This window comes from Mytilus trossulus, chromosome 8 (genome assembly GCF_036588685.1).
Source record: "Mytilus trossulus isolate FHL-02 chromosome 8, PNRI_Mtr1.1.1.hap1, whole genome shotgun sequence".
Taxonomy (NCBI): domain Eukaryota; kingdom Metazoa; phylum Mollusca; class Bivalvia; order Mytilida; family Mytilidae; genus Mytilus; species Mytilus trossulus.
The window spans coordinates 45,363,098-45,382,273 of NC_086380.1; the positions used below are offsets into that span (position 1 = coordinate 45,363,098).

Genomic DNA, 19,176 nt, shown 5'->3' on the forward strand with positions numbered 1-19,176 from the left:
GATATGTAAATTTGTGCGCTAGAAATTTGAAGTCGTACATCTTTACGTATAGTCATGTTTCCATTCGGATGTTAAGCAAAACCAGATTGAATTAAACGATTACCCAAATTTATCTTAATCTTGCAGTGCAACTGCATAGTTGTCCTTTGAAGAAGTACTGTCTTTGGGCTTGAGATGTAAAGAATAAAACCTAATGATACAAAGAAATACATAACCTCTGACTGTGATTGGATATTCAATGCAAGACATATTTTCCTTTTATATTAACTTTTCTATTATTAAAAGTTGTCTTTCTCGGATGTAAGATGTAACATATCTGCTCTTTTGCATTGTTTTTAATTCTGTCGATAATATTCACATCTACAGTGCTGAATTCGCAAGACATTATAAACTAGAACTTTACTTTTTGTTCTCTTTGTCTGAGACAAACCACCGGTGTCCTAAGCATTAGGCTCAAATGCTATGTGAATGGTATTATAGGCGGATCCAGGGGTCTGGGGGGGGGGGAAAGGGGGGGGGGCTTTCGTGTGAAAAAAATGGTTGATTATATATTGAGTCACTGAAGCATGACTGGAGCCTCCCTTTAATCAATCAGTGTCCCTCCTCATGACATGATCATATCTTAAGATACAAAATCCAGAATTAAAGCCGAATATGCCAAGTCTACCGCTAAAAATAAAAGGTCTAGTGTGGTAGATCTGAATATGTAGCTTCTTTTACTGGACTTAACATACTAAGCGCTATAGACATTACATTTCGTGTGTTGATCTTTATATGTACAGCGCATAACTTTATGTCTACAGAGCTAAACTATACATTTTCAGTTACAGATTTTTTTCTCATTTATCTCGTCTGTACCACCATCGCTTGATTTTTATATCGCTAGTTTTAATATCTTCAATGCTTGAATTTCCATCTATGGCGCACAGATTAAGACTTTATTACTCCCTTATATGTCTTGAAATTGAAAGCTTTTCGCAAAAGTTTTATTAACTTCCATTAAGGTTTTGAACTAAGTTATTGATCTCTACACTGTATTTAAATGCAAAAATCAAAAGCCCTTTTAGCAGTAAATACCAAATGCGTTTTAAGAAACCTTTGTAAATTTTGAAGAAGAATGTGTCCAAGTCATGAACAAAATGGTTCATCTTAATATTAGTTGCGAAACATACCATTCATCATTTGAAAACCGGGAACAGTTTGGCATCCAACGAAAATAGATAAAAGACTACCTATTCAGCAATACTTTACAAAACACCAAAATCACAAAAACGACAGACCAACCAAATACTGTTGGTTATATCAGTAGCTCTTAAAAGGTAGTCATATCTTGGTCCACTAGTGGTATCCATCGTGACGCTCATGGCGATTACAAATCTGGTGATAAGTCAATTTTTCAGTCAAGGAAAATAAAAAAGGAATATGGCTTTCCCAATTTGAAATTCAGCCGTGGTCATCTGTCTGGCAGATATTCTAAAACGGCAACCCAAATAATATCAGCTTCCGTAAACCTTTTATCAGGGGCTTACTTTAAATTTACCAATTGAAATATCTGATCTCTGATTCCAAATATTCCTTGTAAGCAACAGCATCTGGCAAAGTAATCATGTTCGTGTATGGAAACTATGAAATATCTTATCAACTGGAATAAGTCCATTTGATGGTCATGTCAATTACGTTATTACATAGAAATGGAAAGCTCAAGATAAGAAAGCTGAAATCATTTTTTTTTGTCTTTATGTTTAGTGCAAAACCACCCTTATTGGTAATTGCTAGATGAAAGTCATTTTTTTTACATAAATAATGCCGTTAGTTTTCTCGTTTGAAATGTTTTACATTGTCATTTCGGGGCCTTTTATAGCTGACTATGTGGTATGGGTGTTGCTCATTGTTGAAGGCTGTACGGTGACCTATAGTTGTTAATGTTTGTGTCATTTTGGTCTTTTGTGGACAGTTGTCTCATTGGCAATCATACCACATCTTCTTTTTTATATTGGCTGTACTGATGGTATCCTTTATTTCAAAATCGGAAGGGAGGACTGGTATCAACATTGTCACCAAACGTAATTATCAAATAGAACATCCTTTCCATTTGGAAAGGGGAAGTACAAGGGTTAGTCTAGCTTTTAAGATATCTTCTTAACAAGCTCCAGTATCATGAAGGTCTTATTTCAACAAAGAAACGATGGACTAAAAGAGGCTTTTAAAAGGATATTAATTGTCTGTTGAAAAACATAGTCCTTCAAACCTAAAAAGTGGGTAAAAAAATCCTCATTTAAGGACAATCACTCCTTAAAGGGCAACAGTCTACTAAGTATGTACTCAAAATTTGAGTTTGTTAGTAGATCTCAGATATAGGAAGATGTGGTATGAGTGCCAATGAGTCAACTCTCCCTCCAATTAACAATTTATAAAAGTAAACCATTAAGATTTTAATTTTCTATTTATTACAATTCTTATCATTTGAAAGCAAACATATATGCAAACAAGAAAGAAGTTAAAAATCGTCATTTAAGGGCAATTACTCCAACAAGGAGTCTTTGGTTAATTTTTTCCATTTTGTCTTAATTGTAGATGGTTGCATTGTTGATCATTTTTAGAGTTTCTATCTATCTAATATAGTTTTCAAGATAATAGCTACAATGTAAAAAAAAATTGGGAAGTGTCCATATGACACAGTTAAAGCCCCTGCTTGCATAAAATGTTATAAACGAACATACATCCACAAGAACAGTAAAAGTAATGTTTATGTTTGAAATCATAAAATTCAAATAAAAGTATGAGTTCTGCCAAACCGACACATATTAGTAGATCTCATAATCATTTCATACTCATACCCATAATAACTATAGTATCTTACTAATCAATAATTAAAAAGAAGATGAACTCCTTCTTACAGAAATGTTTCCCTCTTGTGCAGACTTAATACCAAATATAATTGTCCTTTTACTCATGATAATTGACAAAATCAGGTGATAAAAACGCTGAGATCAATGACACCAGACACAAGACAGACATCTAAATATAATTTATCAAACTCTTCTACCATCTGAAATGAAAAAAGTTGAGATCAGCATCCCTATGTCTTGCATTCTGGAACATATGATTTATATTCTATTGATTTGATCATTCAGTAAGCAAGAAAATGTTTATGCTTAGTTTAACAGGTTTAATTATTTAATGGACATACAGAGAAACTTCAAACAGAAGACAACTGTTTTATTTGTGATTTAAATTGTGGTAGTTCTGAATTAATTCATAAAAAATACAAAGACAGGTATTGCATTATAATCTTATTTAGTTTATTAATCAATGAATATTCAAAACAGAAGTTTCATCTATACAGATTAACTTCATTTAACATTCAGCACAATGTACAATCAAATAAAAGTTTACAATTTGTTACAATTTCAAATTAAACATAAACTATGCACAGCAATCCAAGTTTCTTTTCAAATTTGACTTTCTATAAATCTAATATCTATGCATACAAAATTCTTAGAAGTATCAGTAGGTAGGAGATACATTAATTTTAAATGTAATAAGTTTTTCAAATTATTATCTTTTCAAATAAAAAAACAATTGTGTTCATTTGTAAATGTTTGAAAAACTAACATGTCAACTTAAATGATGTTTCAAATTCAAATAAATCATTTATTACCACAGATCTAAAATGCAGAATTTCAGAATTCGTCAATTCTGAATTCTTTCACCATTAAGGTTGATAAAAAAAAATAAGCCATTACTATGTTATTGAGGTGCGTGCAAAAGAAACAATGAATTTTAATACATATTGATACAGATCATCTCTTAATTCAAAATACTACAACTACAGGATTGTTTGACAACCTTGAATATAAATAAAGATAATGTAATCAGCATAAAATTACACCTTGAGTACATATACACCAAACATATTCTGATAAATAAAAAAATATTAAAGGGACACAACTCCTGAAAATAACATATATTTAATTTAAAAGTAATACTCTTAAAAGTAAGGGACAATTTGCATCAGCAGATATAAGTTATCATCAATTGTTAGGAACATTAATCTTTATTAAGGGACAAATCTATCTGTCAGTGATAATACTAAAATGAGCCACTTTAATTTACAATTTCAGATAAATAATTTAGAAGTAGAGTTATCTCCCTTAGTCATTTGATTTTGAAATAAGAACTAATTTAAGTAAAAAAGTCATATTGTTTGTTTTTACAAAGTATCTTGAATTTCTGCAACATAAATTTCTCTAATACAGTGTTAAATTGTCTGTCTTAAAAAATCTTTAAAATTCATTAAAAAAAGAGAGAGGAAGACTTTTAAATCTGTGCACAGTAGATTTCCTTTATGTCTTGAGATAAAAGGTTGAACTCCATTCATAAAGCTGTAAACAAAGAAGAAACAAATATTGACACATGTTTTCAACTTTAAAAATTTAGAATTCTATGAGTTGGAAAACAAATAGTCTTGCATAAAGTTAGGTTAATAAGGGAAGATAATTCAAGCCTTGAAAAACTTTAATCTAACAAATTTACTTTTACAATACATCTTCAAGTATATAATAATAGTAAGACTGATATTTTAAGAAACTTTCTTGAACCATATTTTTTAAGTGTAGTTTTTGTTATGTGTGTTTTAGATTGAAAAAATAACATTTTCACATCTATTGTTTTTTAACAATAAAATCTTTTCTTTTAATTTCCTTCAGATGGAGTTGCCTTGTCTTCTCTTTCTTGACAGTTGGTCAGCTTGGGTATAAATAAGTTGATTTCTCTTCATTCTTTGATTCACTGAAAAAGTAAAGCCTTAATCTATTAAAATAATAACTTGAAATTCAAATACATGTTTGCTACTGACAATTGTTTAATGCTACATAATCAAGCAAGATAGAACGAAATAAATTGTCTGAATCAGTAAAATCAGCTCCCTAATAGATTGTACATGTATTTGCCTATGAGACAAATCTTTACAAGAGACCAAATGATACAGAAATTAACAACTACAGGTCATCTGCCACCTTTGTAATATCATAGAATAATTGTCTACTTGAAACTTATATTTATCCAATTGCATATACTTATTGTTTACTTTAATGTGTGATAATTTATTTAGATTATGTGCAATGTAATTTATCAAAATATGTGAAAATGAATGAACAAATTATTAATTGATAAAAAGTGTGTATACATTGATTTATTTTACATAGATATAGGAAGATGTGGTGTGAGTACCAATGAGACAACTCTCCATCCAAATAACAATTTAAAAATTAAACCATTATAGGTTAAAGTCCGGCCTTCAACACGGAGCCTTGGCTGTTTACATTTGTATACACTATTAATACTTAAGACGTGCATATTATCCTACCATAAAAAGTTGACTGTAGGCAAAAGCTGTGAAATGATCAAAATAATTTCATTCTTTAGCTGTAATACATCTGATATCTGAACACTTTTGATGTCAATTTGGATAATCTGCGGAAAGAAAAACAAGACTTAGATATCTAGTTAGACACACAATTTCATAAAAATGATGTACAATTAAGAATCAATAATTTAGCATATGATTTTAAATATCACACCATAATGTACATGTCATGTTATTTATGATTTTCTATATGTGACTGTTCCAAGTCAGCAGCCTGTTATCATTGCTGAATATCATATTTGGTTTTTTTTCTTCTTTTTTACAAAGCTACTTTATGTTTAAGGTGCTTATTTCATACTATTCCATGTGCTCCTGTAGAGGGTTTTTGCCTTGAGAACAGGAAGAGCAATGGAGAATTATCATAAGAAATACAATTTTTCTGACTTTTAAATCTCCTCACAACATTTGTTTGCATTTACACAGCTTTAAGGATACAGACCTGTCAGTAACATTTTGTGCATACATGTAGACCAAATGGCCCTATAAAGCAAAATCAAGTTTTTCTTTAATGAAATATATCATAAAACTCCTGGACTCGTAGATTGGACACATACAGTGGGCCATATAAATCATGATAGACCTCTCAAAGTGCTTTTTCCATCCCTATACCTGTTTATTGGATCAAGGGGGTGGAAGCAATCATCTGTGGTGCTAAGTTCATTTTTGGTGGTGCTAATTATATTTCTTAAATGAAATATACCACAACAGACCTCTGGACAAGAAGATCGCCCCACATGTGCTTTTCAAACCATCTTGGACCCAAAGAATGTGTTAGACCCCTAAATCTGTCTGTTGGGCCAACGAGAGGAAAGCTACCTCCCATGGTGCTTAGTTTGTTTTTCTTGGTGCTTATATTTTTCTTTAATGAAATATACCCTATGAGAACCCTTAACTTAAAGATTAGACCACAGTTTCCTGTTGACCAATGAGCCTTACAAACCAACTTAGTACCCCTAACAGTATTTAGACCCCTATACCCATCTGTTGGACCAAATGGAGGAAAGTAACCTCCTGTGGTGCTACATTTCTTTTTGGTGGTGCTTATATTTTTCTTCAGTGAAATATAACCAGAGACCCCTAGACTAATGTAGATTGGACCACAGTTCATTTTGGACCAACAGGCCTTACAAAGCAAATAAGAACCCCATAGACTATTTTAGACCCACTACCAATCCTTTGGACTATTTGGAGGGAAGCTACCTCTCCAGATGCAAAGTTTTTTTTGGTGGTGTTTATATTTTCATCAAATAAAATATAATATAAAAGACCTCTTGACTTGAAGAGTGGATCAAAGTTGTCTGTGGATCAATGAGCCTTACAAACCAACTTAGAACACCAAACAGCATTAAAAATTATTTTACCCGTTTGTTGAACCAATGGATGGTAAACCCCCTCCTGTGGTGCTAAGTCAATTTTCTGTGGTGCTTATATTTTTCTTAAATGATATGTACATCAAAAGACCCCAGGACTTGTGTAGATTAGACCATTTGTGCCTGTGGATTAATGAGCATAACAAACCAACTTAGACCCCAATCTAATGCTTTAGACCCCTATACACGTCAGTTGGACCAATTGGAGGGAAGCTACCTCCAGTGGTGCTAAGTTTTTTTTCTGTGGTGCTTATATTTTTCTTAAATGATATATACACCAACAGACCCTAGGACTTGTGTAGATTTTACCATATGTGCCTGAGGACTATTGAGCATAACAAACCATCTAAGACCCCAATAGAGTGCTTTAGACCCCTATGCATGTCAGTTGGACCAATTGGAGGGAAGCTACCACCCGTGGTGCTTAGTTTTTTTTTTCTGTGGTGCTTATATTTTTCTTAAATGATATATACATTTGTACACCAACAGACCTTAGGACTTTTGTAGATTTTACCATATGTGCCTGTGGACTAATGAGCATAACAAACCATCTAAGACCCCAATAGAGTGCTTTAGACCCCTATGCATGTCAGTTGGACCAATTGGAGGGAAGCTACCTCCCGTGGTGCTAAGTTTTTTTTTCTGTGGTGCTTATATTTTTCTTAAATGATATACACACCAACAGCCCTTAGGACTTGTGTAGATTTTATCATATGTGCCTGTGGACTAATGAGCATAACAAACCATCTAAGACCCCAATAGAGTGCTTTAGACCCCTATGCATGTCAGTTGGACCAATTGGAGGGAAGCTACCTCCCGTGGTGCTAAGTTTTTTTTTCTGTGGTGCTTATATTTTTCTTAAATGATATATACATTTGTACACCAACAGACCCTAGGACTTTTGTAGATTTTATCATATGTGCCTGTGGTTTAATGAGCATAACAAACCATCTAAGACCCCAATAGAGTGCTTTAGACCCCTATGCATGTCAGTTGGACCAATCGGAGGGAAGCTACCTCCCGTGGTGCTAAGTTTTTTTTTCTGTGGTGCTTATATTTTTCTTAAATGATATACACACCAACAGCCCTTAGGACTTGTGTAGATTTTATCATATGTGCCTGTGGACTAATGAGCATAACAAACCATCTAAGACCCCAATAGAGTGCTTTAGACCCCTATGCATGTCAGTTGGACCAATTGGAGGGAAGCTACCTCCCGTGGTGCTAAGTTTTTTTTTCTGTGGTGCTTATATTTTTCTTAAATGATATATACATTTGTACACCAACAGACCCTAGGACTTTTGTAGATTTTATCAAATGTGCCTGTGGTTTAATGAGCATAACAAACCATCTAAGACCCCAATAGAGTGCTTTAGACCCCTATGCATGTCAGTTGGACCAATCGGAGGGAAGCTACCTCCCGTGGTGCTAAGTTTTTTTTTCTGTGGTGCTTATATTTTTCTTAAATGATATACACACCAACAGCCCTTATGACTTGTGTAGATTTTATCATATGTGCCTGTGGACTAATGAGCATAACAAACCATCTAAGACCCCAATAGAGTGCTTTAGACCCCTATGCATGTCAGTTAAACCAATTGGAGGGAAGCTACCTCCCGTGGTGCTAAGTTTTTTTTTCTGTGGTGCTTATATTTTTCTTAATGATATATACACCAACAGACCCCAGTACTTGTGTAGATTGGACCATTTGTGGCTGTGGACTTATGAGCGTAACAAACCATCTTAGACCCCAAAAGAGTTTTGTAGACCCCATCTTCCTGTTTATTGGACATTGTGGTGGAATTTAAGCTATCATCTGTAGTGGTAAGGTTTTTTTTTTGTGCTGATATGATTTTTTTTAATGATATACCAGAATTGGCCTCTGGAATGGACAACACAAGTTTGGTCCCCAAGCTCTGGATGTAAGACCTTAAGACAGACAGAAGCTTCCTGAGTTCCTCCTCCGGTGCTTACATCATTTTTTGGTGGTGCTTTAAATTCAACACTATTTTCAATGAAAAAACATTCCGGTAGATTTTTAAATTGGACAAGATATCCCGTCGGGGACTTTGTAATAATTATCTGAACCTAAACAGTTAATTAGACAACCATACATGCCTATAAAATGTGAAGTTCAATGTGGACTAAACAAACCGGATGTTTCGATTTAATTGACCATGCGCAGCTATTACTACGAGTTTTCGATCCGAAACAATCTAAAAGCTAGAAATAAATCGAACAAAAAATGACTGAGACCTTGTCTCAACCATAAGACGGGTTACCAGAAAAACGATAATCCAATCAAACGGTGGTGCTTATAGTGGTTTTCATCACGTTTTGATATATATATTATCACTCGTTTTGACAGAAAAATGAACTTCTGTTGTATATTTGTATACATAATTGAACATTTTGATAAGATTTAAGAAAAGTACATAACTTTGTGGTGTTGGGAAACTTATTTCCCTCACCAGGAGATTGTTGCATACATGTACGGGTGATCACTTCCAGACAGAGGTAGTTACAATATCTGTACGGGAATGAGGATTATTTATAAGACTGAAATTATTGTATTATTTGCTGGAAATGTGGAATATGAGGAATTTAAAACCATTCGTGAGTAGTTTTTGATGATTCAGCTGGACAAATGCCGGAAATTATACAGTTTTCTCCCACCTTAAAACAGCTACATGGTATATCATGGACACCAAAAGCAAACTATAAAGATCTAAATGCCATAATTTTGTGCATCTTGAAAACTGGAAAGGCTGATCACTTTGAAGCAGATGATAGTGATAGTGTTTAAAAGAATTCTTTGCGACAGTTATACCAGTTGGAACAGGTAATAGTTTAAATTATGAAAGTTTAAAATTACTTCTCGGATAAATCATTTGGCCCGTTCAATAATTTTAATACATCCCCCCTTTCCCTCATATTTTTAGTTACAATGTGAAATTATTCTCTGCAAATGTATGATCTGTGCTGAAAGCAATTTTATACAATTTTATTCATCATGTTTAAACATTATTTGAATAGGATAATAATTTAAAATAAAAAAAAACCAAAAAAACTACATGTATCAGACTCAAAAGTTACAAAAAAAAAGAAGATTTGGTTATGATCATGATGATTGCCAATGAGAAAATCACATGTACAACTATCTCCCATATACAAAACAGACCATACATGTCTGTCACCTTATTTATTATGCTTATCATTAATATGTACATGTCAGTAAGGTATGTTCATGTGCCAAAATGAATGTACATGTAGGCAAAAATGGGACTACAACTGAATACATTTGCATGTACATGTACATGTAGAATAGATAAATGTATAAAAAGATGTGGCATGAGTGTCAATGATAGATCATGATACAACTCTCCATCCAAGTCACAATTTATAAAAGTAAAGACAATCCTACAGTTATCAGGATAGTCATACATGTATGTATGTTTATGTCAGATATACATGTAAACAGTAAAGCTTAATTTGTTAAAAATCAGGAACGTCAAATTTAAACTTTCTGTAATTTTGATTGCTACATATACCATGTATACAGTGTACCTATATTTTATGACATATGAAAGACACACATATATTGAAAAGTGGTTATCATGATTACATATATATATATTTATTTATAAAAATAAAACTTGTATATCAAATCTTAAGATAATTAGATTCTTAATCCACTATTTGATGGGATCTTTTGGGACAGCAATACCTTTGTTTCATAAAATTGTTGTTTATTGTCCTTCGTGTCCTTAGAAACTAAATTAGACATGTGATATATACATGATACAATTGCAAGGATTTCAAACTTTTAACATTAAGTTCAAAACTGAAAAAAATATTTTAAAATTAGCACATTTTGAGATCTTGTCATTAGAATTTAGGTACATGTACATGTGTGATCCTGAAGCGCATAACATATAAGGTTAATTTGACTCAAATATATCAAGTAAAGTTGTTTAGTAATAAGTAAATCACAATTTACCTTTCTGCTTTAAAGTGTTCATTTAGATCATTTTATACATTATTAAACCTGTCCATTGAAAAATAGAATTAATCATACAAAAAAGTCTTGTAACTTTGAATGTTTTAATGTAGTAAGATGCTAACAGCTCAATATATATATTCCACTGGTTCTTAAGATAAGAAAATAACTAATTTGATTTTAAATACAATTTTCCAAATTCAATTCAAAGAATAATTGATCACCTTATAATCTGCTATTTCTTTAAACAGATAAAAGATACATCAGATGACAGACTTACATATAGAGGAGCCTATAATTAGAGAAATGGATCAACTTGATTTTGAAGTTAACCTACTGCATTAATATGAAAATTCATAAGTGAGTACCAGTATCTCTTAAAGTACATTTTTTACATGTTTATCTATATTTTGATAAAGTACCATATGAGATAAAGTATGTGAAATCTTAAATCCTGTAAATAAACTAGACATTACATCAGTACATAATGTAAATCAGAATAAGAATGCATAACAAATGAATTGTTAAACATTTTAATATGACCAGTGTCAGCTTAATTTAAGAACAAATTAAAACACAGATACACACACATAAAAATTAATGAGACCAAGTGTGTATTTTCCAGATATGCAAGAAGGGTTTTAATCTCTCACTACAAATGTATTTGAAGTCCTGAATGTGAAATCTTCTAAAAAATTATACTAAACTTCAAATATGTGTACTTGAATATATGTATATAATATTAAAATTCATCTTATTTAATATAATTAATTTAAAACATTTTCAAGCAAAAAACTGATGTATAAATGTATAGCTTGACTATTCCTTCATTTGTTTTCAGGTGACTGAGCATAAAGAAAATCACACATGAAACTATAACCAGTTTGGGAGACTCATACAACAGAACATTTCAATACCTATTAAGTTTTTTTTATGTATATGTTTGACTTTTGGTAATATTTTGGAAGTTACTTTAAAATGTTGAAAATGACAATTTTGATAGAGGACAATTTTAAGAATATCAACTTAGTTGTTTATGAATCTTTATCTTTTAAAATATTACTGGGTGTCTGAAAGAATATTTCAAAATTTTCTGAAACTATTTAGATATTTATCATGTTTCATGTGTTTATATAGGCAAATATTTATACATGTCATTTATGTTATGCAAGGGTTTATATGAATTTCTAAAAGATGTATATATATGTGTTGATAAAATAAGTTCCAAATTATTACAGAGTTACAGAAAAAAGGATATATTTATATTAAAACAAATCTGTTAAAAGGGAATGAAAAGTCAAAAATTGTATTTTTTAAAATAATTGTGTTAACATTTTTGTGCTATTTAGAAATATGTACACAAAAAAAACAACTTTAATATAAGTATCAATGTAGTATGCCCTTGTTATTTTTTGTTTTGTGCAGTACATGCATTTGAATCTTGATCAAAATTTATGGATTGAATTACTAAACAGAATAAACTAATTGTTATGTTAACACTGTTGCTAAGTATATGTCACATTTAATCAGGTCAAGTTATCCGTCTTATTAACAAAGGAGGTTTGATATGATTGCCAATTTCAAGGCTGCATGTACCTATCACAGTTCTCTTTAGGCCATAATCATTGTGATGTATGGAAATAATTATCTGTTGTCATATTCTGACTTTTATACAAACCAAGTGATGAAGATAAAGGGTGCTTCTATTTCCAAAGGTTTTGAAGAAACTGCTATGGAACACAATAAAAATCAGAAGATGTAGTATAACAGTGGCGGATCCAGAAATTTTCATAAGAGGGGGCCCACTGACTGACCTAAGAGGGCCCCCTCCAGTCACGCTTCAGTGATTCCCTATATGAACCCCCCTGCACCCCCCCTAAATCCGCCTCTGCATAATTGTAATCAGACAACTCTCCATTAAGAGACCATACAATGTAAAAGTTTATAGTAATAGGTACAGCCTTCAATAAAGAATTTAACCACTCTGCATAATCATATTTGATTTTGCAAAAACAAAGAGCATGCTTATTTATAGATTTTGTCACTATCAATTATATACTTGCATGTACTAATGTATTCATGTGGTGTCTGTCCTTGATTTGAAATCCCCCCCCCCCCCCCCCCCAAAAAAAAATAAAAAAAAATAAAAAAATAATTATAAACGGAAAAGATCCATGGTCATGATGGTCATGCCAGTTGGGAGTTCAGAATATACAAGGTTGAGAAATTTGGATCTAATCATTTATTATTCGACCGCAAACAATTTTTGGGAATGTATAATGGTATGATGTCGTCATTGTTGTTGTCTGAAGACACATTGGTTTCCGGACAATACCTTCAGTTTAAATTAATGGATATCTATGAAATTTTGTTATAAGGTTCAATTCCCCTAAAGGAAGGTTTGGATAAATTTGGGGATGATGGTCCTTGGAACACAACAGATTGTCTTGAGGTGCTGCACACATGTGCCAAATATCGAAAGATTTTGTCAAAGGGCAAACAGATAATGCTCCCGACAAAAAATTGTAAACAAAAGTCATCTTTTAACTTTGAGGTCAAAGGTCAAAGTACTTCAAAAAATTGTATTATAGGTATCTGTGGCATTGACTTATGATCTAGATGCCAATTCAGTGAGAATTTTCTTGCATCTTCCAACTAAGTACTTTCATGGTGAAAATTTGTACAAAAAAGGCCTACAGGAAATGAATAGTGTACATTTTATGCTTGCTATGGCAACCAAAGGAACAAAGTAGCGACAAGACTACAACTTTTTTTCTTTATTTTTTTTCATCAAAAACATTCAAAGGGTAAACAGATAATGCTCCCGACACAAAATTGTAAACAAAAGTCATCTTTTAACTTTGAGGTCAAAGGTCAAAGTACTTCAAAAAATTGTATTATAGGTATCTGTGGCATTGACTTATGATCTAGATGCCAATTCAGTGAGAATTTTCTTGCATCTGCCAACTAAGTACTTTCATGGTGAAAATTTGTACAAAAAAGGCCTACAGGAAATGAATAGTGTACATTTTATGCTTGCTATGGCAACCAAAGGAACAAAGTGGCGACAAGACTACAACTTTTTTTCTTTATTTTTTTTCATCAAAAACTCACTAAAACATGATAAATACAATAAAGATGCAAAAGTGTATGATATTTTGCCACTTAATCCATGTAATACCATTTATTTTTTGCATTTTTTTACTTAATTGTTTTAAAAAGAGTAAAAGAGAGGATTGAAAACGGTTAGAAACTGGCTTTTCTTAAATTTTCTCAATTTTTCTTATTTTAGCATATTTTTACCTTATTTTTTTTTAAATCAAAAAGATACCAAAAATTTCATTTTCATCATTTTTCACACCAACATAGTACAAGACCTCCATACAGGTAGTTAAATCATTAAGGCTGTTTTTCTCCAATGATTGATCATCAAAAACGGTTAGAAACTGGCATTTCTCAATTTTCCTTATTTTATCATTTTTTTACCTTATTTTTTGAAAAAAATCAAAAAGATACCAAAAATTTTATTTCCATTATTTTTTACACCGACATAGTTCTAAACTTCCATATAGGTAGTTTAGTCATAAGGGCTGTTTTTCTCCAATGATGGTTCATTGAAAACGGTTAGAAACTGGCATTTCTCAATTTTCTCAATTTTCCTTATTTTAGCATTTTTTTACCTTATTTTTTGAAAAAAATCAAAAAGATACCAAAAATTTTATTTTCATTATTTTTTACACCAACATAGTACTAGACTTCCATATAGGTAGTTTTGTCATAAGTATTGTTTTTCTCTGATGATGGATAATTGAAAACAGTAAGAAACTGGCTTTTTCCCCATACATTTCAATGGAAAATAGCGGTTTGAGCCCTTATATTGAATTTCATTAAAAAAATGTCAAATTCACAAAAAATTGAAAAAAAAATTATATATTCCCAGTCAGTATGTTATACTGAAAGGGAAAAATATAAGTTTGACCAAATTATTTTTTTTTAGTTGAACAGTCCTGCCTGGTTTTCTCTGGCATTGCCTCTTAAATGATAGTCAGCATGGGTTTAGAAGCAAAAGACCCAACTTATCATCAGCGTACAAGATCTTGCTAAATCATTGGGATACAATGTATGGTAACCAAATAGATGTCATACTTTTAGATTTTTCCAAAGCTTTCGATAAAGTCCCCCATAAAAGATTAGCCCAGAAATTAGAATTTTATGGTATTAGAAATCAAAATTTAAATTGGATAAATGACTTTTTAGTTGACAGGCAACAGCAAGTACTACTAAACGGTGTAAAATTTTCAAAATTAGCAGTTGATTCTGGTGTCCCTCAGGGAACAGTTTTAGGCCCAACATTATTTTTACTCTTTATAAATGACCTACCCGAACATGTAACTTGCAATGTAAGACTTTTTGCAGATGACTGTTTATTGTATAGAAATGTAAATAATAGTTCTGATGCACAATTACTTTAAAAAGATTTGTCTAGTTTAGTAAAATGGGAAGAGGATTTTAATCCTGAGAAGTGTTATGTAATTCATATTTCTAAAAAAAGTAAACCTTCCACTTTTGATTATATATTGCATAATCATATTTTAGAAGCAGTAAAAGACAGTAAATATTTAGGCGTAACTATAAGCCATGTTCTTGATTGGGGAACACATATAAACAATATTACTTGTAAGGCAAATAAAACCTTAGGTTTTCTTCGTAGGAATTTAAAAAACTGCACATGTAAGGTTAAAAACCTTACGTACACATCACTTGTCCGTCCGGTCGTCGAATACTCTTCCCCTGTCTGGGATCCGTACAAAAAACAACACATCACTCAGGTTGAGCAGGTACAGCGTAAGGAAGCCAGGTTTGTCTTCAATGATTATAAAGACAGATCACCTGGAGCAGTTTCAAATTTAATAAAATCATTGGAATGAGAAAATTTAGAATTAAGAAGGAAAAGGGCTAGATTAACTATGCTGTATAAAATAAATTGGGGGTTAGTTGAAGTTCCTAAGGATAACTTAACAATATCTGATAGACGCACTAGGGGGAAACATAAATTTAGGCAAATATCTACAAATAAAGATTTCTATAAATTTTCATTTTATCCTCCCACTATTTCGGACTGGAACTCACTACCTGAAGCAATAGGTATGTCTGACACCCTGGAATCCTTCAAAAGTGGCATATCCACTCATTTGAAGGATCCACAGCAACTTATTAAACTTAAAAGCCACTGTACATAATGTATATATATGTTATTGATAACGATTTTTCTTTGTCATATTATTTTTTAAATTAAGTCCATATGTACATAGCACACAAGTTCCGGGAAGTTTTACACTCCTACCTAGGAGTCTACTCCCGTATTCGGAAGAAGAAGAAGGAGTAACTTGGCCAAAAAAAAAAGGCAGGGTGACAATTGTTGTAAAAAAGTCAGGATAAGCTAAGAAAAAAAGGCAGGATCGAATAGACTGAAAAATAAAAAGGCAGGACAGAGTTTACAAATAAAAAAAAAAAGCAGGACACAATTTTTTTTGTAAGCGTGACACGTGAAAGTCAAATTATTGTGTTGTGAAAACGGGGTATGAGATATTGCAGGACCCGCGAAATGACAAAAAAATGAGAATTGCTTACGTATATAGTGTAAGCGGGATATGGGAATCTGTCTAAACAGTGGGCCTGCTTCATTTGCTCTGGTTCGGGCTATGCCCGCTTAGCCCGGTCACGTGACCGGCTCAAAGCCGGCTAGAGAGCAAAACGAGTGTAAACGGCTTATATCGGCTTATTCAAAATGGAGATTGCCGCAGCAGCAAGTGCGATAGACTTTTTAATTTTTGATGAAGAAGACGAAGATGATGACATAATTATGTTGGAGATGATACAAATACAAGCAGTGTACATAGTTATATATATATTTACCACAGGCACTTGGTTCTAATCATGGGAAGGGCTACTGGATAAACAATTGCTCGTGAAATTAAATCAAGACATCTAATATCAAAAACATCATATAATTTTTAAGTGCATGTTAACATTTTCATATATCCAATTACCTCACCGTAATACAGTAGTCTCAGATAGGTTTAAAATTTTTTCTTCAGGTTGATTTAATATTCCCTCATGCAGTTATCAATTATTAATTGTTCCTTTAATAAATGATTTCAATTTTTGCTCACTTTTATCTGGTACATGTATAAACTGCTTAAATTATACAGAAGACTGTTGTTCATCAATTTATGAAAGTAATAATCATTTGATTATTTCAGGAAGTCGGGTTGGAGTTGGGAGGGGGATTTACATGTAAGTGTTATTTTTCAGTGGCTTCACATTATTTTGTGTTATAGAATATTCGTTTTCAGCATATCTTATATCTTTCTTATGCAAACTTTTTTACTTTCAGCTCATACCATGTTGCAATCATGTTCAAAATCAGAAGTATAAAGCCACCAGGTCATTACTGTTTCATATCATATGTATGAAATATTTTCCACTGGACATTTGAAAATATAGTACAATTGATACATTACAAACTTTTATTTGTTGAATTTGTAACCTGTTACTTTTAAAATTTCTCTTTTCTTATCTTTTCAGGAATAGAGAAGATAGGATAAAGTCTCTTCAATATTTTGAATATACTGTTCCAAACTATTTGCCAGATTCATTTAAACAGTTTTTCAAAGTCAATCATGAAACCATTGAATTACTATGTCAGACTTTGGGTCAATACCCAGCATTACTGCCTCGAGCTATTCCTGGGGGCAGATCTGAAATTCCTCTTCAGAAGAAGGTTTTAATGACTATGAGGTATTTAGTTTCCCAAGAAACAATTAAAGAATTGAGTGATCGATTTGGAGTGACAGAACATAGTTTTATTCGTTGTAAAAGACAAGTTATTGAGACAATTTGTGATAATCTGCTTTCAAAATTTATTGTATGGCCACAAAATAATGATTTTCAGCCCATATCACAGAGATTTGATGATATCGGAACACGCAATTTTCCAGGCATTTTAGGAGCAATTGATGGTAGCCATATTCAAATTGAAGCACCATCACATAATCCAAAATCTTACTTCAACAGAAAGCAGTTTCACTCAGTGGTGCTTCAAGGTGTTTGTACCGAAGATTTGAAATTAATTGACATAAATGTAGGCTGGCCGGGACGTGTCCACGACGCCAAAGTATTTAGAAATTCAGGTTTATATGAAAATGGATTCCAGAAATGTGGCAATGGTCGCTATCATCTATTGGGAGATGCAGCATATCCTTTAAAAGAATGGCTCTTAACGCCATACAGAGACAATGGACATTTATCACAACAGCAAACTCGTTTTAATGTTGCATTGTCATCAAAACGCCAGGTGATTGAAAGATGTTTTGGCATGCTCAAAGGAAGATTTAGAAGACTAAAATACATTAACATGAAATCCATGAGAGAAATTTGTCAGACAATCATTGCATGCTGCATTTTGCACAACATATGCATTATTGAACAGGATATTATTGAGGAAATCTTAAATGATGTAGTTGTTCCAGCTCAAAATTTTGTACCTGGTATCGCTGGATTATTTGAGAATGATGCTCAAGGCCAATTGAAAAGACTGAACATTACAAACAGAATGTAAATCGCCTAACATGGACTATGTGATGAATTTAGAAATGGTTATCTTCCTTTAATAAAAATCATAAAATATAGATAAGTTTGTCTATACAAAATTATGCCAGTCTAACCTAAATGGTGGTCTAGATTAAAAGCCATCAATTTTTTTTTTAATTAGTTGTCAAAAGTATTGTTTATATGCGTTTATTCCTATTGTGTCATAGATCAAACTTGTTCATTCAGTGTTTTGGGAATAAGTTATTTTGATCGAGTTACACCATTTCAATTGATATGCTATTATTTATAAAAAAGGAGATGTGGTATGATTGCCAATGAGACAACTTCCACAAGAGACCAAATGACACAGAAATTAACAAATAATACAAATTAACAACAATTGTCTTTCAAGTTGTAATGTTACACCTCTGTGTCAGGTTAGGATGAAGGTTGGTGCCTGTTATAACGTATAAACTTGCTGCATTTTCATACACATGTACTTAGTCAGGAGCCTGTTGTTCAGTGGTTGTTTGTTGGTGGGGTTTAAAGTGTTTCTTGGTTTTTTTTTATAGATTATACCATAGGTTTTCCTGTTTGAATTGTTTTACAATAGTCATTTTGGGGGGCCGTTATAGCTTGCTGTACTTGTGAGACAAGTTGAAGGCTTCCTTTGACCTTTATGTGTGTTCCATTTACACATTGTGACTTGGATGGTTATTTGTCTAATTGAGACTCATACAAAAGAACCACATCTTCTTACTTATATATATTAATATATATTTTTT

At 32.2% G+C, this 19,176-nt stretch overlaps 1 protein-coding gene and 2 long non-coding RNA genes across 8 annotated transcripts; 2 read left to right on the forward strand and 1 right to left on the reverse strand.

Annotated features, from left to right (window-relative positions):
- Positions 1 to 3,204: 3,204 nt before the first annotated feature.
- On the reverse strand, positions 3,205 to 9,104 carry LOC134681017 (uncharacterized). 6 transcript variants are annotated; one of them, XR_010100549.1, is made up of 3 exons: positions 9,081 to 9,104; positions 5,369 to 5,475; positions 3,205 to 4,791 (listed from the first exon to the last, which is right to left on the reverse strand). It is a non-coding gene; the product is annotated as an uncharacterized LOC134681017 (long non-coding RNA). The 6 variants fall into 6 exon arrangements; XR_010100548.1 differs by lacking the exon at positions 9,081 to 9,104 and adding an exon at positions 8,913 to 8,960; XR_010100552.1 differs by lacking the exon at positions 9,081 to 9,104 and adding an exon at positions 8,773 to 8,917.
- LOC134681018 (uncharacterized) lies at positions 8,996 to 12,295 on the forward strand. The gene is made up of 3 exons (XR_010100553.1): positions 8,996 to 9,640; positions 11,050 to 11,158; positions 11,640 to 12,295. It is a non-coding gene; the product is annotated as an uncharacterized LOC134681018 (long non-coding RNA).
- A 4,291-nt stretch (positions 12,296 to 16,586) lies between these two features.
- On the forward strand, positions 16,587 to 18,434 carry LOC134727706 (uncharacterized). Its single transcript, XM_063592089.1, has 2 exons — positions 16,587 to 16,690; positions 17,387 to 18,434. The coding sequence occupies exons 1-2, from the start codon at positions 16,587 to 16,589 to the stop codon at positions 18,417 to 18,419; spliced, it is 1,137 nt and encodes a 378-aa protein (XP_063448159.1). The 3' UTR covers positions 18,420 to 18,434.
- Positions 18,435 to 19,176: the final 742 nt, after the last annotated feature.

What these genes read in the sequence shown, in the direction of transcription:
- LOC134727706 (XM_063592089.1), top strand. Translation starts at nt 16,587, where the DNA reads ATGGAGATTGCCGCAGCAGCAAGTGCGATAGACTTTTTAATTTTTGAT. An exon ending in ATGATACAAATACAAGCAGT is followed by an intron (nt 16,691 to 17,386) that starts GTACATAGTTAT and finishes TTATCTTTTCAG; the next exon opens with GAATAGAGAAGATAGGATAA.